Source organism: Mus caroli, unplaced genomic scaffold, assembly GCF_978045245.1.
Source record: "Mus caroli unplaced genomic scaffold, Mus_caroli_1 scaffold_3, whole genome shotgun sequence".
Classification (NCBI taxonomy): domain Eukaryota; kingdom Metazoa; phylum Chordata; class Mammalia; order Rodentia; family Muridae; genus Mus; species Mus caroli.
In genome coordinates this window covers 42,330,000-42,351,539 of record NW_028227258.1, presented here as the reverse complement: position 1 = coordinate 42,351,539, position 21,540 = coordinate 42,330,000, and the positions used below count along the sequence as shown (strand labels likewise).

The 21,540-nt window shown below is 40.1% G+C and overlaps 1 protein-coding gene across 1 annotated transcript in view; it reads right to left on the bottom strand.

The window, feature by feature from the left end:
• The window catches only part of Snx7 (sorting nexin 7), an 88,253-nt gene that overhangs the window by 55,773 nt on the left and 10,940 nt on the right, over positions 1-21,540 (bottom strand). The window contains exons 2-5 of the mRNA XM_021158200.3: positions 11,946-12,128; positions 5,406-5,516; positions 4,301-4,465; positions 2,573-2,771 (exon numbers count right to left, since the gene is read on the bottom strand). Of these exons, the coding sequence (XP_021013859.1) occupies positions 2,573-2,771; positions 4,301-4,465; positions 5,406-5,516; positions 11,946-12,128 (658 nt within the window). The remainder of the gene's footprint in view (positions 1-2,572; positions 2,772-4,300; positions 4,466-5,405; positions 5,517-11,945; positions 12,129-21,540) is intronic.

Sequence of the window (21,540 nt, the reverse complement as noted above, 5' to 3'; positions counted from 1 at the left end):
ATAAGGAAAACTGTAAGGCAGTGGTGGTGGTGCACACTTGACATTCTAGCATGTGGGAGGCTAGACGGAATTCATATTGAGACCCCATGCAAAGAGAAAAAAGGGAGAGGCCACAAAAGGAAAAGGAAAGCAAAAAGGAGAAGGAAAGCAAAAAGGAGAAGGAAAGGGAGAAAGGGAGAAAGGAAGAAAGGGAGAAAGGGAGAAAGGGAGAAAGGGAGAAAGGGAGAAAGGGAGAAAGGGAGAAAGGGAGAAAGGGAGAAAGGGAGAAAGGGAGAAAGGGAGAAAGGGAGAGAGAGAGAGAGAGAAAGAAAGAAAGAAAGAAAGAAAGAAAGAAAGAAAGAAAGAAAGAAAGAAAGAAAGAAAGAAAGAAAGAAAGGAAGGAAGGGGGGAGGGAAGGAGGGAGGAAGGGGGGAGGGAAGGAGGGAGGAAGGGACAGAGGAAGGAAGGAAGGTAAAATAACAACTGTAAGGAGGATCAAACCCAATCATTACACTGCATTCAGACACTACAAAGCAAAGACTATATTACATTTAGGAAAATAATTCTGTGGTTTTAAGAAAACAAACATTTCTGTTTTATATTTAAATTATTTTTCATTATTAATTCTCTGTATGTTTCTGTATGTATGTATGCTTGTATGTATGCACACACTCATGTGTATGAGTGTGTTCATCTATGTGTGTACACATGGAGGCTAGTGGTTTACCTTTGATGTCTCTTTCTTTACTTTTCACCTTTTAGTTTTAGGCCTGTGATGCTAGAGCTCCCCTATTTCTGGTATAGGCTGACTGGCCAGGGAGCCTCTGGGATCACCCCTCTGCTGCTCAGCTGTGGGGTAACAGACACATGCCTTGGGCCCAGAATTGACACGATTCCTGGAGATTCCAACTCCATTTTTCATGCCTCCACAGCATGTACTTTAACCACGGAGCCCTCTCCTACTTCCAATCTCCCTTTTTTCCCTTCTACATACATTTCTGTATAGATTTGTGGAGAGGCATAGCACATGGACCACAGTTTGTACATGGAGGTCAGAGGACACCTTCAAGGAGTCAATCTCTTTTTCTACCATATGGCTGCTAACTACATAGTATACCCTAGAAATAAAATAAAATGTCCAGTTCAGTGATGAGTATAGACAAGTTACAGGTTTATAAATGAGGTGCCAGCAGAGCTAGAAATAAAATAAAATGTCCAGTTCAGTGATGAGTATAGACAAGTTACAAGTTTACAAATGAGGTGCCAGCAGAGTGACTTCTGCTTGTAAGTAGTGCCTCCTCAGTACCAACAAATATTTAAAACATGTTTGCTGGCTCTCCCATCTCTTTATAATTTTGAAATTAGAAAATAAATATCAATAAGCAATTGGAGTAGAGTCATTAAAGACTAAAGATTAGCATGATTGTTTTTAAAGGCAGATAGAGAACAGGAAAGACCACCATTTTTTTCAATATGTAAGTCTTCATGACTGAACACATTCCTCTCCCAACCACCAGTAAAATATTGCAGTAAAATATTGGAATTCAATTCCTGAAATGCCATTCTTTGATTTTTTGAGAAACAATCCATGTTGAATGACACCAACTTCATAAACTAAATCTCCAGCTCAGGGCTGGCACTGCAGTCATGTCATGATCGACACATATTAGCTAAAACAGCTAGAACTCCATAAAACCAAATGGAGACTGGTCATGACTACATAAACACCATCACTAAGGACAAGAGTGTGTCTATTGGATGGAGAACAGGAGCTAGAGAAAGTACCCAAGGAGCTAAAGGGGTCTGCAAGCCTATAGAAGAAACAACAATATGAACTAACCAGTACCACACCCACCCACCCAGAGCTGTGTCTCTAGTTGCATATGTAGCAGAGGATGGCCTAGTTGGCCATCAATGGGAAGAGAGGCCCTTGGTATTATGAAGATCATATGCCCCAGTACAGGGGAATGCCAGGGCCAGGAAGTGGGAGTGGGTGGGTTGGGGAGCAGGGCAGGGGGAGGGTATGGGGGGCTTTGGGGATAGCATTTGAAATGTAAATGAAGAAAATATCTAATAAAAATGCCTTAAGTTAAAAAAATGTGTATGCGTGGGAGGGGTGTGTATGTGTGCAAGGGTATACGCGTCTCTCTGTGTGAGTGGGTGCTCAGGCATGCATGTGCAGGTGTGGGGTGGAGTCAGAAGACAACCTTGGGTGTTGTCCCTCTGGAGCTACCCACTTGGTTTTAGGAGAAGGGTCCTTCAGTGTGACATTAGGCTCAGGGATTCAAACTGACTTGTTGAACCAGGAACCCCAGAGAGCTACCTGCCTCTGTCTCCCCAGCACGGGGCATGCATGCACCTGCCATGATACCCAGGTTTCTAAATGGGTGATGGAGACCCGACTCAAGTCCTCCTATCTGAGAGGAGGCCAAGCACCTGACAGCCCGAGCCAACTGCTCAGTTCCTCAACTGTTTTCAATGGATGTCAGGGCATGAGACAGTTTTTGGAAGTGAAATCTCAACAGTGTCAACACACCAAAGTACAGATGAGAAAGAGGCTGAACATCTGTACACTCAGCCTTTAATGACATACCTCTTTCTTCCTTGTAAATCCGCTGAGATATTTTATCTATTAAGTTTATTTTCTGGCTGAAGGTTTCAATGAAGTTATTCATCTCCATGAACTCCTCCGGCCGGTTCTTCACGCCTCGCATGGAAGACGCCACTGCTCGGACTGTCTGTCCCATCCTGCTCAGCAAGCCAGGCCCTTGCTTCTTATAGGAAGACAGTTCCTAGAAGCAGAAAGTGAAATAAGTGCTGCGAGTCAAGCGGCAGCGTTCCCAGCTGCAGCAAAGCAAAGCAAGGACAGAGACAAAGACAATGCACTTCCACGTGCGCCTTTAAAAACATTCACTTTTGAAACATCTGAAATTTTGAAGGGGTATCATCCTCTTACACCCCACTCGACTGTATAATAGTTCATTTCAAAGTGCGCACGTGGACAGTGTTTCCTCAGAGCGTAAATCTTTAAAACAAAACACTGGGATCAGCGATTAAGAAGATTGTAATAAGCAATCTCTATCTTTTCCATTTATTTTTATTTTATGTGCACGTGTGTGTGTGTGTGTGTGTGTGTGTGTGTGTTTGCCTGTATATATGCATAGTACACACACATGCAGTGCCCTCAGAGGCCAAAGAAGGTGTTGGGTGCCCTGAAACTAAAGTTAGAGACACTCGCCAGTGTCCTGACTCAGGTCCTCTGTAAGAATATCAAGTGGTCTTAACCATTGAGTCATCTGTGCAGTCCCCAACCTACATTTTAGAAAAGACATTCCATATACAAATGATCCAGAGAAGATTTCTTGGGTCCCACATTACTACTGATAAGAGTGGAAACCTTAATGAATTCTTCAAGTATACTAGGTGATATTTACTGACAGTTTGGGGTGTTCCTGTAACTACACGTGCTGTCTTACACACACAACTGACAACAAACCCACAATAACTTCTACTATTTTCCTTACTTTACAAAGGAAAATGGGGGCAATGGTAAAGAGAGGAAGCTGTTCAAGGTCTGAGAGCAATTAAGCAATGGGGTGGGGGTGGGGGTGGAGGTGGGGGTGGGGAATCACAGCAAGCTCATTTCTGAGGTTCCATTGCTGCACAGGACAAACTCTGCTCTGCACAGGGCACACTCAGCTTCTGTCATGTTCTCATTCTAGATTATAACCAGACTCTTAAGTCAACTGGAGTGGGTAAGCTGGGATACCTCCTCCACTGACTGGCTGTCTGCAGAGAGAGCTCTTTAAGAAGACATGCACCCAGTTATTTCATAGTTAACATGGGAGAGACAGCTACAGATTGAAAAAAAAATGAAAAATAAAACAGATATTCAGCCATGAAAATCATCCCTGGAGAAATACAGTGTGCTTAAGCAAATAAAGTTAGAGAGCAAAACACATGGGAAAGAGATAAATAATCTGTGAATAAAAATAATTCTTGATTTGCAGGTTTATAAGCAATGTATCATTTATCCACACATGGAATAAGCCATTGTCTGTCTTCCCACAGGTTTTCTTTCCAAAAAGTCTTATGGAAACACATTTGTGACCAAAGAGTAACCCTCACTGACCAGAAAACCCACCCATCAGGGTTATACCTAAAATATTTCTAGTATTTCTCAAATATTTTCTAAAATAATTCACTAGAACACTTGCAGGACACCATTGCCTGCTTTGTAAAGGTGAGAAAGAGGGAGCCTGCAGTCTGCTGTACACATGGATACTAAAGGGCCTGCTGAATTTAAAACAGAACCATTTACCTCGGCCTGTGCAGTGAGGAAAACCTTGAAATCCTCATTAAATGTTAAAGTGGGATGGTCAGCGATCCTGTTCAGAAACTTGTGCAGCGCCTTCCTGCGAGTCTCAATGAAGTCATCATTGAAACGTTCCACCATGCCTTTGACGATAAACTTTTCTGGCAAAGGCTGAGACCAAAAACAAAAGCAACAGCTATGTGAGAACACATGCCCATGGCAGCAGATTCAGAATGGAGGATGGAAGATGGAGATGAGAGACAGAGACAGATACAAGGAGTGTGGGGACAGAGGTCACAGAGGAGTGGTGGGGAACTGCCAAGTATGTATGCAAATGCTCGTAGGAACCCTGCTGCTCTCTGTGCCAACTTAAAAATAAAATAAAATGTATTTAAAGCATCTATCCGAAAGCTTTGAGATGGCCCAGCACATAAAGGCACATGCTATCAAGTCTGACAGCCCGAGTTTGATCTCAAGAATCCACCAGGTGGAAGGAGAGAAACGAATCCGACAAGTGGTACTCTGACCTGCGGACATGAGCTTGCTCACACACAAATCGCAATTATATTAAAACAAAACAAAAACAACCAAAAAACCAGAATCTTGCCTATAACATCGCACACCAGGTTGCAAAAAATTCTGAAGACCAGTTGAACACCTCATTATTTATTATAAAAATAAGTTTAGAAGAAATCCAGGCTGGGAATATGACTTCCCAAGAAAATATAATATTCCTGTTGATTAGGCTGATGACCAGAGCTCAAACTTTGGGGATACACTTGGTGGAAGGAGAATTCCCCCTCCCCACAGTAGTTTGAGACCTCTCTATATATGACAGCATCCTTAGGCTACCTCCACAATAAACAAACAAATAAGTACAATATATTAAAAAACATAAAACTAGTCAGGAAAAATAAAATATCATTCCATGTTAGAATAATTTAAAAAGCTACAGTTAAATCAAAGAGTTTAGAAATAAATGTTCCTAAGTAAAATTTATTGGATTTAAAAGCATTATGTTTGGTATTATGTTTTAGACACTCTAAAATACTCCAGAAAACACAATGGCTATATTACAAACAACAAGATCCACAAACCCTTATAAACTCACGGGAATAATGAGAGTGGGGTGTGCTTCTTCAAGTTTGCCCTTCAACCAAAGGAAATCTTGATAACGTCGCCTGACTTCAAATTCACTGGAATCAAACTCCCCACGAGATGTCTGAGAGAAGAAGAAAAACATAGCAGCCCTTACAGTAGAAGACAGAAGACATTTGCTTAATTCTATTTTAGATATTATGAAAAAAAAATAGGTCTCTAAGAAAACTTGAATCTTAATTATTCAGTGTTTGTCAGCCTGTATTTTCTTTTTCCAGTCATCTATTCATGCAGCAGATGAAATTAAGCGAACTTTCCGGTTTTTTCCACAAAGAAAGCAAACACCATGCTTAAATCTGAAGTCGAAACTGAAAAATCTGTCTTCCAACAGCCATCTGGCTCCCGCAGGCTTTTGAGTACTATTGCTCTGGCGTGGCTTTCTCGCTTAGAAAGTATGCTCTGAATGTAGGTTTCAAACATTATTCTTTTCTTGACATGATTAGAATTCAGAATTTGAGGAAAGTTCTATTTTTAAAATCTGGAAAATAACCTGAATATAACTGAGAAGACTGTTTTCTTGGAATGTGTTCAAGTGAACTGCTTTCACTAAAATCTGCTGTTGGTATGTAAAAATTCTAACATTTTTTTTTCAGAGTGATTTTGCCACTTTTTCCAAAAGAATATAATTAATGGATATTTAATGTGAAAAGATTTTATTCCTGTTATTTCTCAGGGGAGGGTTTTATTTTATTTTATTTTATTTTGAGCTCTATGCTTAAACTCTTAAAATTTTTGCAAATATATCAAGTCCTGTCTTCCTGGCGAACCAAAAATCTGTGCCAACTCATGTGGCAAGGACATGGGTTCAATATCAACCTCACAGCTACTGCACTTAAACCTGAGGCCAAAAGAAAAGCAGCACCTCTCGAATTCATCGATGACATCTCATGAGAAAATAACCACTTATACCCATGCCCCACTTAACTGGATTTTTGCATGCTAAAAATTATATACTGTAATATTTAGGTTGAGATTTTCCTGCAGGGGTAAAGATGGAATAAAATAAAAAATATTGCAAACATAGCTCCTGTCCCAGAAAATAACAACGACCGACATGGGTGAACCACTTGAAACTTAAGCTGTCACAGGGTACAGTTTTAATGGTTTAGAAATTGCTAAGAAGCTTGTGAAAGTACACCACCCTTCAGAGTTGATATTTACAATATCCTACAGTTTATCTTAGTAAACGTTCTCTTTGCAGTTGGAAAAGGTGGGGGCTCATCAGCTGCAGCAGCCTAGGGATCTAAATGTTCACAAAACACTTGAAAAATGTAGTCATTTTGCAAAATGACACATGATATGGAAACAGTAAGAACAGAAGATCTACATCCAGTAAAAACATGTTGAACAATATATATACACACTGACTGATATGTGGATGTATGTGTGCATATACATCACACTTGCATATACACAAGCAAATCATCAGTTAGTCACTCTCTATCGGACGGAGCACCAGGCACTACGAATAGGTTCATGAACCACTTCCACAGCAATAAACTGGTGTGACCATGAACACCAACGAAGCTTTCAAGCAATGGCCACTGAGAATGCGATTCAGCTGTGAACATTCTCAGGCACTTCCAAGTCTTTTTTTTTTTTTTTTTTTTTTCGTTTTTGGGTTTTTCGAGACAGGATTTCTCTGTATAGCCCTGGCTGTCCTGGAACTCACTTTGTAGACCAGGCTGGCCTTGAACTCAGAAATCTGCCTGCCTCTCTGCCTCCCAAGTGCTGGGATTAAAGGAGTCCGTCACCACGCCTGGCTCCAAGTCTTTAGTAAGCACAAAGCAATCTGTTAAAAATGCCAGCATGAAGATGCCAAACCGAATCAAAGAATCAGTTAATTCTGTCCTCCTCACTCTGTCACTGGTTTAAAGGAATTTTATGGCATATAACAACAATTGGAGACAATAGAAAATGAGTTCAAATCTAAGAATATTCTTTCTTTCTACTTCAGGACCTTATACTCCTCCTGCGTGGGATACAAATAGCAAAGCAGATATAGTCACTTCAGCTTAGAGAATGAGTAATTTCCCTACAGTAGACTTTGGAATCACCATCCCACATAGAGTAGTCACTTATTTGGTCACTTATAACCATATGATGAACTGAATTTGATGACAGAGCCTGACAGAAAGACTGTTTGTTCTAAAGTGTGTGCTTCAAGTATCAATAATGCTTCTAACTGGAATGCAAGTGTCTATGGGAGCATTTGCATATGCAAATGTATTTATATATGCATTTGCTCAACAAATGCAGGTATGCTAAGCTCAGAAGATTTACAAAATTGCTTCTGGGACAAATGAATCTTAACAATCAATTCATTAGTGGAGGACAACAGCTACTGCCTGCATACTAGCTGGCATTTGTATGCTCCACGATGATAATATGGGAGAAAAGACCTCCTCTTAGATGTATTTCCACAATCCATAAAGGAACGTAATCTCTATGTGCCCAAAGGGCAAAGCAGTTTGTCCAAGCAATCAACTCAGAACTTTATAAAAGAACTGACGGAAAGATTTTGGGCCCAGAGAAGGATAGAAACTCCACAGGGATACCAACAGAGTCAACTATCCTGGACCACTGGTGCTCTCAGAGACTGAACTACCAACCAAAGAGCACACATGGGCTGGACTGAGGTCCTCCACACATATGTAGCAGATGTGCAGCTTGGTCTTCATGTGGGTCCTGAACAACTGTAGTGGGAGATATCCCAAAAGCTGTTGCATGTCTATGGGATATGTTCTTCTAGCTGGACTGACTTGTCTGGCTTCAGTGGGAAAGGATGCACCCAGACCCAAAGAGACTTGATGTGCCAGGGTAGAGAGATACCAGGGATGGTGCACCCTCTCAGAGAAGAAGGAGAGGGAAATCAGGATGAGGGTTGTGGGAGGAGGTGACTCAGAGGAGTGCAATGATCAGTATGTAAAGTAAGTTAAGAAAAAGAATGTCAGGCTCAGGAATAAAGGTCCTCTTCTCATGAAACAGATGTTTGAATGTGGGAGTCCTGGGTCTCACCCTTCTATAGCTGGATTACTGTTAAATGATTCCAAGCTAGGGTAATTGGTGTGTACAGGTGACTATACACATACATACATACACACACACACACACACATACATACATATATATAGTCTACATCTTTATAGACCTCAGTATGCATGAATGGCAATATAATAAAGCTGAAACTGGAGCTGAGGATGAATTTCAATTCATGTCTAGCTTGCATGAGATAGGATGTTCAGCATTGTACAGACCAGGTAGGCTTGGGCACACAAGTCATCGCAGCACTCAAGAAGTACAGACAATAGGCTCATATGTTCAACTCATCCTAGCTGATTTCATGGCCAGCCTGGGCTAGAGATTCTATATAAAATCAAGCAAGGCTTTCTCAGAGAAGCCATCCATACATGTCCCATGTTTGTGACAAGTTTGTTTCTTCCTTCATACAATTTAAAATTAAACAAGTATTCAGTAATTAACATCATTGTATTCTCCATCATCATCTGTATTTTGAAAGCAGAAATCTCTGTCCATCAAGTGTGGCCTGGCTGGAGATAGAGTCTTAAGTATGTAGGAATCTGAACAACACTAGCATTCACAAAAAAATACTTTATAGAACAAACCCTTGCATGATTGATAATAAGCAAACAACAAATAATTTTGATATCTATATATAGTAGATGTTTATATAATTATATATGTAATATATATTCACTGCATATGTGTATGGTTTAAATACTAGGATAAAAGTAATAGAAAGTAGAAAATGTCGCTTAGTTTATAATAATGTAAAGGACAAGTTTACCACATCCATACACAGGCAGGTAAAACTGTAATGGAAAAAGACGTATGGAAGGAAACAGTTTATGATTAAGTCCAGCTCTGCTGATGACTATGCTGTACAACTGTTACAGAGTTCCTGAGTTTCATTTTATGATGGAAGAAAAGGAGGACAAGTAATAATGTGAACAATCTCAAATTGTTTCCAGGTATGTAGAATGTGTTTAAATCATTGCCACTCAGTGTAGTCACCACTGATGTCAGCTGGTTAAAAAAACATTCCAATGTCTTTGTCATTCATCAGTGTAAACAGTGGTTCAAACAGTGTGCACTCAGAGTCCCCACCACTGATGCAACCTAATGGCACCCTTATCATTACTACTACAAAAGCAGCCCATTTAACTAGGATGTAGGAAGACAGTAAGATGCTTAAGCAGGAAAAGACACCTGCCACCAACTCACACAACCTGAGCTCAATCCCAGGACTCACGAGGAGGAAGGAAAGGAACACTACCATCACTAACATGCTCTCTAACATCCACATGTGCAGTGGCAACACGTGCACACACACCCATGCCCACCCACCTTAAATTAACTTAAATGAAGTAGATTAAAATATAATGTCAATATGGATGATTCACTGTATGTCACTGATCAGAATCAGATCTCATGGGCGTTTTAAAAACCAGTATCTCTGAGGAGTCAAATGATGGGGAGATAACTGTTTCAGAGATCCGGTGAAGGCAGGCACTTAGATGAGGACACGCAGGAGCCTTGGGTCTGCTCTGTACAGTATTCTTATAATAATCTATTCAGGTTTCTATAAAAGTGTTCAAAGTTCCTGCTGTCACCTTATTTAAAAATTAAAAAACTGATTAAAAAAGAGGTTGATTAAAATGCCCAAGACACATAGCAAGAAAAGAAATCTCTACTCAACTCTGCACTCTCTTGCTGAAACCCCTCTCGATACCACAAAAATACAAAGACTTCATTCACTCATTCAAGAAAATGATTAGATTTTAATTAAGTGGATCCCAAGAATTGTATTTGGAGAAAAACCTTCCTTGAGGGGCTGGAGAGATGGCTCAGCAGTTAAGAGCATCTTAACTTCTTCCAGAGGATCCGGGTTCAATTCTTAGCACCTACATGGAAGCTCACAACCCAGAATCTAATACTCTCACATACACATATTCGTAGACAAACCACGGCTGTATATGAAAATAAAACACACACACACACACACACACACACACACACACACCTTCCTTAAGAAGCTCAGACTCCCTTTGGATAAATACAAATCCAACGCACATGCACTTTTCTACTTACTAGTGTCGTAGATGGCAGTTACTAACCACTTACTACCCATGGCTAAATGTTTTACATTGATTACTTCACTTAGTCGATTCTCAGTCCAAGGCTAGCTCTGAGTTACAGAACCAGCTAGCATCTACTAAAGATGGACTATGTGGCTTAGAATTGATACATTTTCACTTTCATTTCTGTAACAACTTGATCTTTACATTCCTGAAGGGTTCCTTTGAAAGAACAGAGGAATGCTGGGAGGCAACGAGCAGCCAGAGAAGCTGTCTTAGGCAGCGCAGACCTTGCGTTTTGAAAAATAAATAGCACTCATTCCATCTTAGGAGATGGAGACGTCAGACAGATGGAAATGCATATTCGGATTCATGAGACCAAGAGGTAACTGCAATACTCAAGATCATAGAAACAGCTCTACCTGAACAGGCAAGGGGCTCAAGGGTAGAATCGATGAGTCTTGTGGGCAGAGCTGGCCCTGACCTGAGCTCACGTGACCCGGCTCAGAGGGACTGATTGCACTTTGCACTGGAGGAAGTGAGGAGCCAAGGAAAGAGATTCCATATATACACCTTCAGGAACACAGAGCCATAGTATGGCTACTGGGCCGAAAGACGGGACTGCAGTGGCGACACTGGTGATGGGTGAACCTTCCTAAAAAAAGACATTAAACTTGCACAGAGAAATTACTCCTAAAAAAGTGGACTTAGTGAAACAGAGTATATTTAGTTTTGTTTTCTCTGACATTAGCTTTCTCTGTGAAAAGAATGACAAACTTGGTTTCCACATCAGTTTTGTATTGTTGAACAAATATTCCGCAGGCACACTACAGTGGCAGTTGGCTTCTATCTGAGAAACAAACAGTGTTATACTTTGTAATCCTCAGAAAAACTATCACTATAAAATGTTGCTGTGGCCTGGTTTTAGTGATTTGTTCTCTGTATTAGGAACACAGGACTCTTCTTTTCCAAAGAAATTAATCTAATTTTTTACTTATCTGGAGTGTTTCTTTTGAGATAGTATCTCACAAAGCCCAGACCCACCCTGAACTCTGCATTGTCAGGGTAGCCTTAAACTAGAGTTTTGTCTGACTTAGCCTCCAAGTGCTAGGATATAAAGATTGGCCCACCACACCAGGCTAGTTGTCATTTTTATATAAAAACCTACATCTTTTTATTCTTAGCAAGTCAACTAAAAAAGGCCACTTTATAAAGTCAATTTAAATATCAAATTTCATAGGAACTAAGTAAAGTTATGTCAGACAAAATCTCCTACCCCAAATGGCTTTCATAAAAAAGTCAATGGACAAGATTCTGGGATACTGAACTGTCTGATCAAGAAGTGTTTTCAGAAGCTCAAAGAGCACATGGTATTCTGCTCACTCAGGAGTTACCTTGGTTACGATCCTGTAAGTGATGAAAGTTTCAATTGTAGTGACATGGCTCTCAGGTGCGTCAACTGTAATGAAGAGATCCTTTAAATCTGGTCCATCTTCAAACTTGATTTGGTTTATCATCGACAAAGGGGATGTTGGCATCATCGGGCTAAATGAGTTCATGTCCATCAGGGAGGCATCCTAAGGAACAAAGCACTTATAAAGTTAACATCAGACACTGGGGAGATTGCTCAGTTGGGAAGGGGTTTGCTGCACAGCATGAGGCTGTGAGTTCAGATCCTCAGGAACCACATAAAACCCAGGTGTGGTGGTGCTGCATATCTGTAATCTCAGGACCAGGGAGGCGGACACACAGTTGATTCTCTGGGCTTCCTGGCCAGCCATACTATCTGAAATGATTGATTCCAAGTTCAGTGAAGCACCTTTGACCTCTGACCCCCATGTGAAAGCACATACACACATATAATTCACACTTTCTCATATATATATATATATATATATATATATACATATACATATACATATACATATATATGCACAAAAATATATAACCCACACACTCATACAAAAAAATGACTTAAGAAGCAGTAACAATTTTTTTAATTAGATATTTTCTTTATTTACATTTCAAATGTTATCCCCTTTTCTAGTTTCCCCTCTGAAAATCCCCTATCCCCTCCCCCCTCCCCCTGCTTCCCAACCCACCCATTCCCATTCCTGGTCCTGGCATTCCCCTATAGTGGGGCCTAGAACCTTCACAGAACCAAGGGCCTCTCCTCCCATTGATGACTGACTAGGCCATCCTCTGCTACATATGCAGCTACAATCATAAGTCCTACCATGTGTTTTCACAACAATGACAAAAAGGAGACAATTGTCTAAAAATAAAATATGGGATGCTACACAACAGAACCCTAAGAAGCCATGAAGAGAATTCAGAGTTCCCAAGCCAACATTCCATCGGTATGTACAAAAATTTCGCTCACAAACCATCCCATGGAAACAGCCATTTCCTAAACTGGGGAGGTTTAATTTGGTAGACCAGTGTCCTGGAGAGTTCCCTGACACTGCATGTAATTCTGAGCTCCAGCTTTCCTCGTGCCCACCGGCTCTGCTCACCACAGCCCACTTCTTCTACCTACTAAGTAATTTTGTGTTCTATTTTCTCCATTGCAAAAGCAGCCTTTTGTAGCGTGGGAAGGATCTGGGCTGGCTTATGAAGGCTCACAATTCTGAGGCATGCAGCGCAGTGTCATAAAAATATGCTCCCATATCCAGCAAAGGGAGAAAATTACAGGCTGAATATTTAGCAGCATGGATGATTTCGGTAGACGGATATAAATTACCATGAATCACTCAAAAAACACTCTTAAAACCTCAATAAAACCAACTATCCAACGTGGTTTAGATTTGTTCTCTCCCACAAAGAAAAAAGAAAATATGGTGACATTACTTAAAAATGTACCTTGATATAAATAACTGAAAGGAATGAGATACAGAGAAGCAATTAAGCCATTTAACCTTTTGTGGTTGGTGGGTTTGAAAAATGAATCCTTAACACATGTTTTCTTCTAACAAAGGATTCATCTCCACCTTCTCTTTCCCCTTCCCTCTTCCTCTTCCTTGTCTCCCAAAGTGGAAACCTATAGTTATTCAAGACTACCTTAATCCCTTAAGCATTGAAAACAAATCTTTTTGATCCCCCCCCAACACACACACACACACACACACACACACACACACACACGATAACAGAGGGTAAATGATCTGTGTAACAAGTCTGTACTTGAATTATATTTAATACTCTTTTCACTGCCAATTCAATGAAAACACATACCCAAGACCAAGAAAACCAAGATCTGAATATACAATAAAGAAGAAAGCCAAATACATTGCAGAAATTCATTGTGTTCTATATTTACTCTAAAGCAACAGTCCACTGTTAAAGAAAACATTCAAGTGACTTCTGAAATCAATGTCACGAATGGCAACATCATCTACAAATAAAACGCATGTTTCCCTGTTGTTATTCTTGGTTCAATAACTGTTTTCTGCTATCAGTTCAATGGTGCCCTCCCACCCAAACCCCCAAATTCTCTAAACTCCTAGGTTGAAGGCTTACCACCTAGTACCTTTGAATATGACTTTTATTGATGAGAAGGTCTTTGTGTGCCTCTGTGTGTCCATGTATGCTCATGTATGTGTGGATGCACTTATGTGGGGGTGCCGATGTGTTTGAGGGTGTGACTATGTAGAGGGCAGAGGAGAGAACATACCATCCCTCAGGAGCTGTCTACCTCATTTTAGACATCTCTGTTTGTCTCAGAGGTCCCCAAAGAGGGGGTGGTTTAATAGGGAGTGCCAGGGGCCTAGGTATCTGCCTGTCTCTATCTCCCTAGCTCTACGCATGTAACCAAGCCTGGATTTTTGTTTGTTTCTTTTCATTTTGGTTTTGGTTATGGTTTGTTTGGTTTGCTTTTGTTGTTGTTGTTGGTTGGTTGGGTTTTGTTTATTTGGGGTGTTTGTTTGTGTGTTTGTTTGTTTAGGGGAATCAAACTAAGATCCATGCACTTCAACACCTAAACTATCTCGGTACCCCTGACAAGGCCTTTAAAGATCTGATTAAATGTGTTCATTTGGCCTCAAGCCCCTGCAGCGATCCTGTAGATTTGAGTCCAGATACCAGTACCCACATTAGGTGGCTCACAACTGCCTGTAACTCTAGCTCCAGTGAAAACCAAAAGCTCTGATTTCCATGGGAAACCACCCCACCCCCACCTCCCACCCCCACCCCCCATCCCCCCAACACCTCCTACCCTGCCATACACAGAAGAGCCCACACACAATTACAATAGGAAAAATAAATCATTAGTTCATTAAAATGACACCTAATTTAATATAACTGGTATTCTTGTAAAAGGTATTTTGTAAAATGGGGAAAAGCAGAAAAAGAAAGAAAGAAAGAAAGAAAGAAAGAAAGAAAGAAAGAAAGAAAGAAAGAAAGAAAGAAAGAAAGAAAGAAAGAAAGAAGAAAGGAAAAAGCTATAGAAAAAGCCGAGGTGAGGAGCATGGGATAGGCTCTTCACTTACTGGCCTCCATCTCTAGGAAATGCGCCATTATCTGTTGTCCGCATGCCCAGTCTGTAGATCATTTGTTACAGCAGCGCTAACAAACTAATACAATGTTTCCACTTTTACATAGTAAACACTGGAGGATGGAGGCAAGCATGGAAGGAAGATACATGTTGAAGTTGCTTGCTCTGTTTTTGTTTGTTTGTTTGTTTTTTAATTTTTCATAGGTTAATCCCCCCCAACTCTGATTGGGTTCCCAGGCCAGGCCCCTGTCTCTCTCCTAGTTTCTAAACTCTACAAGTGAAATAAATGAAACCTACAACTGAAATTTAAAATCCAGGAGGGCTTGTCAGTAATTGAATATTCAGAAGATAGAATACCAAAGGTGAGACATGACCTCTCCGGTGGCGAGGGGGTTGGTGTCCTTTCTTAATAGCCCTTACTAACAAGCTACTCTGGATCGCTCATGAATATAACATGAATACTCTGATAATGCTAAATCGCATCTACCATCTGTGCCCAAACAGCGATTTTCTTTTTACAAGTAGATGGGGAAGAGAAATCAATGTGAGAAGTGTGATAAATCAGAATACTGGCATGAAAGGGCCATGCGAATGAAAATGCTGAGGCACGAGAAACACGAGCACCAAGAGACATCTGGCTAAAAGAAAAAAGAAAAAAAAAAAAAACAAACAACAAAAAAAACCCACGCAACGTCAAGTGCGTCAAGTGGAAGGAGTTGGAGAAGCTGGGACTTGAAGAAGCTTTTGTAAAGAAGGACACTCATCTTGATAGACCTAAATTTAGGCTTGCCAGCTGTGTTTTGATTTACAAATCCTTCCAATCTGCCTGCTTATAATAATAATAATAAAAATAAATGAGACAGACCCAAGAAGAGCGCCGGAGACGTGATCGGAGGAAACGCTAGCACGGCCATTCTCTATAGTGGAGCGCACAACATCCTAATCTTGTTTGACATCATTTTTATTTCTCGGTAGTGTATACATCCTCGTATGCATATACCACACTTCATTCCTCGGTTTCTTTTATCTGTTAATTTCTTAACAGTGCTGTGCTGTCGTGGATACGCCTGCATTTCCTAGGGCTTTGTACTCTACAGTAACATTCTGAACAAAGACATTTGTGCATAATTTTTACTTGACACGATTTTTGGGCGAGGGGGGGGGCATGCTATAATTACAGCATGCTTTGTCTCTACCCAAGCTCACGCAGAGATTTAATTAGCAGTGTAATGATAATGAAAAGCAGTAAGATCCTGCGTTCTCTGAAGTTTAATTTCTCTTTTGCAGTCTTTGAAAAAGGTTCTATATGACCTGGGATCACATAATAGGACAGCCATGAACATACCTACTCTTTTAACAATATTGTTTTTTGGTTTTTTATTTGTTTGTTTTGGTTTTTCGAGACAGGGTTTCTCTGTATAGCCCTGGCTGTCCTGGAACTCACTTTGTAGACCAGGCTGGCCTCGAACTCAGAAATCTGCCTGCCTCTGTCTCCCAAGTGCTGGGATTAAAGGTGAGCACCACCATGCCCGGCTAACAATATTGTTAAAAAGAGTTGTGGTGTGGGGCCACACACTGCAGCCCACGGGTGGGGAGGTCAAGGAACAACTTTCAGGGCTGGTTCTCTCTGACCGCTGTGGGCTTTGGGGGTTGAACTAAGTCATCAGACTTCAACAGCAAAGTCTTTAATCCATTGAGCCAACTCACTAGGCCACACACTGCCCTATTGGGAGATTTCCCATTCTCACAAGGCTCCTCCGGTTCTTTGGGGAGCAGGGTGACAGATGAGACTCAGCTCTTTGCCTACTGCATTTGATTGCCACATGCCAGCTCTGTCCTTCCATCTACATCACCAACTGAAGTAACAAGAAGCCATCACTAGATGAGGCTTCCTGATCTTAGATTAGTCAGCTACTACATCAATTTTTTTTCTTTAAAAATTGGCCAATGTCAAATATTATATTATAGCGGCACATAAAAAGCTTCTGACATAGGACATTAAAAAGAAAAAAAAAATCTGTCCACTCAGGAAAAGGCTAATAACCTCAAGGTTCAACCAGAGTTGTGAACTTGGTCAAGTTACTTGTCTTTTCTGACCTTCAATTTTTCAGATGTAAACTCTCAGAAAAGTCATATTTTACCTTGAATCATTGAGGGTCAGTGAGGAGAAGATAATAAATAAACAATAAATGTGACGTGTGCAGTGTCTGTTTGAAGGTGTTATATGTATTATCTGTGTCATCAACAGACCAAACAGTAAATATTTGGAGAGTCTTAGGCTATCTGTTCTCTGTTTAAAATTTTCTACTTGGCCAATATAATGTGAAATTGGTTATAGTGTATAATTGACCATGCGAACTTATGCTCTAATAAAACTTTACTTACAAAATTAAGTCCAACCATATCTACCCTTGTTTATTTTATAAACACTATAGATATCTACCTGATAGGCAAACTGTGTATGTTTCAAATGCAACGGAATGTTCTATTAGATCCATATTTATTTTTCACTTTTTGTAGTGATGAGATTGAACCCATGGCATTATTTAGGTAGACAAATGCTCAGCCACCTAGCTATATCCTCACAAAACTATATCAGCACAAAACTCATCCTAAAAGTTAAAAAAGGTACATTTAAGTATAATAAAGGTAGAGTCACGATTAAGGAAAAATTATCTACTAGTTTGCTTTGTGGCATTCTCAGGAAATTTACCGACACAAATTAGGATTTTGTTTTTTTAATGATTGGCATCCACATGTGTGCCCTAGTAACAGATACTGCTTTTTTGTTTCAGAGTTATTTACACCAGGAATGCTAAGTCTGCACAAGATACCAAGCCTTCTAAAGCAGCCGTTTAAAAGCCAGGCTGGGGTATTGGATGCATACAGGAAACATCAGCCAACTTTCCAATTGTGGATATGGTGATGACTAACTGGAAACAGAATAAGCCAGGAAAAATACTCTAACTAGAACTTCTAAAGAGGCTGGCAGTAAGACTCCTACAGACACATAATGCTGCACACTCGACTGGGACATGTAGGCAGAACTGTTTTTAGCAAGCCCACAGGCTGGGCTCTTAAAGTCATAGGTAAGTGGATCTTACAACATATTGAACTAAAACCAGTGCCTTAAACAAAGATGTAGCTAGATAGACATTTCCAGGCAAAGGGCCTAGAAAGACTTTCTGGGAAGACTTAATATATTCTTATCACATACTAGAAAAGTCAACAGACAATTCAAATAGACACATTCAATATTTAAAAACTCCCTCAAAAAAAAAGGGAATTATGCATGAGGTACAGAATTTAGGATACATTTATAGATTTTTTTAGTATCTTTCGCAATAATAATTAAGAAATATATGTTGTACTTATTCCAAATTAAAAGTATACTACATCCTATATTTTATCACCACATGGAAAACTTTGCTATATATCCCAAACTGAGCTAAGTAGTTACAATTCATATCTCCACCTTGACAATCAATAGATTGTCACAATAGCCACTCTTTAAAACAAGCATAAGCTCCAGAAAGACAAAAAGATGCTTGTGCAATGCAGGTCTCCTCACAAATCTAAAGTAGATGACAGTGCAAGACATAGCAGCCACCTTAACTGCTGTGGGGGCACACTGAGTCTCCTAAGCAGGGGCAGTATTTGTGCGCATTATTTTGCTTAATTCACTCAACAACCCAATGCAGGTAAGTGATTTAACTGCCATCCAGATTTTAAGTTGTATTGGAATACCAAAATTTACAGAGCTAACATAGGACCATTGTCACTACAAATAAATAAATAAATAAATAAATAAATAAATAAATAAATAAATAAATAAAGCACCTACTGTCATGGTTTTATTTCATTTAATGAATGTTCACCAAATACCCATTATGAGACTATATGTCTGGCATTGGGCTCAAGATGCAAGCAGAGTCAGTACTGGGATCAGTTCTGCTCTCATGGAGCCTGTATATTAGCTGGGTAGGTGGGAAGGAAGTAATACGTTTATTTATAAACAATAAATAAATCCTAGAAAAACAAGAGCATTTGCCTATGAGGCAATGGCAAATTTCGTTGAACTTCTTTTGTTTTTTGTTTGTTTGTTTGTTTTGTTTTGTTTTTTAAATTAGATATGGTTGCATGTAACTTTATTTCTGGCCCTTGGAGAGCTGAGGCAGGAGGATGGCATGAGGTACAACTCAATTACTTAGCCACACTCTGTCTATAAATACCAGAAAAACAAAAGAAAGCCAAAAAACAAACAACAACAACAACAAAAACCGAAGTGAGTTTCAATGAAGAAAGGAGTAGGTTCTAGTGAATCATGAGCCTTGCTGGGAAAAGGGGTGAGAGAGCAGGAAGGAAGAGTGCTGTAAAACTGCCTTGAAAGGGGAGGGCTCTAAGGAGACACTCATAAGTCACTGTTAAAAGTACAGTAAGTGATCAACTAACTCAAGGCAGGAAAGAGGTAAATGCTGAAGGTGCAGATAGGAGATCAAGGGATGGATAATGGGCTTTGATGAATGAATGATCAACACAGTAGAAAATGTGCTAAGTTGGTTAGACTTATAGGTATTCATGTCTTTGTGTGATAGGTCCTTGTGAGAGGGGGAGGTCTCCAGAATGAATAGCCCTTGAAATCAAACAGCCAGGTGTTTGTCACATAGCAGGACCCTGATGAGCAGCTGTGTCTTCTGGTCTCACTGGGACTAAGTTCAGATATTAGCCAGTTAGAAGATATTAATCATAAAACCAAATGCAGTCACACCTAACCTCAATTGTGCTTCCACGATGTATTATCTCACGGGAAGTTTTTCCTTTTTAAAAATATTTATTACAAATTTCATTTTCTTTCTTCAGAAAGATCTAGTGTATTAGCTGCCTAAAGCTTTTCTACAGGACCAAGGTCAGAGGTAGCAGGATTCATCCTGCAAGAGGACTATGCCACCTTTTAACTGCCGGGCAATTTGTAATATCTTTTTGATAAAGGAGACTCAGTCAGGAGGTCTGACCAGAGACTTGCCTTGGACAGCAAGATGCATCTGAACAGAAGATTCCAGAACCATTGCCCACTGCCATCAGGGCATGTGTTCTTTTCCCTCTACCAAAGAACAGCATATCCTAGCTACCAGCTATTTCCTTAGCATGGACTCAAAATGAAGAGGACTTGGGGAGCAGACTCACAGCCTATCAGAGAAGCACAGTTCAGCCCAAGCAAACTGGCTCACAAGCAAGAAGTAAGTGTTCACTGTAAATAAACCATTGAGACCTTGGGATCCCTGTCCTGTGGCATACTCTAGTGAAAATGAAAAGATGCTCAAAAAGTGGAAACAGGCATTTAACTATCTGAGTCTTTGTACAAGAAAATCAATTAGGGTTCTTTGTTTCTCTCTCTCTTTCTCTCTCTCTCTCTCTCTCTCTCTCTCTCTCTCTCTCTCTCTCTCTCTCTCTCTCTCTCTCTCTCTCTGACACATCTACTAAGAATCCGACACATTTTTGGTCACAAAGAGCATGGTTTCCATTTTAATTAGAAACAAACCTTACACTGTCCTCATCAAATTTTAAAGAATGAAGCTGTTTTCCGTCTTGAAACACCTAAGTGTCTACCATTCGTATCATAACAATAAAACTACCCATGTGGCCAGGAATGGCAGCACGGGCATGTGATGCTAGCACGGAGGAGGCCGAGGGAGAAGAATGATGAGTTCAAGGTCAGGCTGGGCTACCTGAGACCTTGCCTCAGACAAAGCAAAATCTAACAACAATTTAAATCGATAGTAAAATGAATAATCTTCAATTATGATTAAAAATACAACAAAAATGCACTTCAAAAATATCACAGCACATTGGTCACGGTGCTACATGCCTTTAATCTCAGCATTCAGGGCAGGGACACAGAGGCCTGAGGGTCTGAGGCCAGCCTGAGACATATACAGAACTCTGGCTCAAACAAAATAAATCAAAGCCAAATTTGCCAATTAAAGAAGTCAGATATAAAATTCCATATCAGGTATGGTTCTACTCATAATTAATAAATCTCTGAAGACAAAAGGTAGTGGATTAGTGGGTGGATTTGGCTGGATTTATGATGGATCTTATTGGGGACATGAAAATGTTCTTTGCCTGGTTTGCATTCACCATCTCACTCAATGAGCTGACTTAAGAAATTCTCTCCCTCACAACAATGGGTGAATTTTAATGTATGTAAAAGGTACCTCAGTACAGTTGGTCCTTAAAAGGGAGAACATATCATGTATTAGTATTTTCCTAAGTAAAAATTAAAAATAAAGGACCAAGGGACATGACTTAGCAGTTAAAAGCACATTTTTTAAAAAAACTAGATGTGGAGAGCTGAGGCAGGGGGATGGAATGTGAGGACTTAAATGAGCTCACCACACTGACTTGCCACTCCACAAATGTCATAAAGCCAGCTTCATGGAGTATGATACCTTCTTCTTGTCACCACACACTAATGATGATGATGATTTAAACTGGAT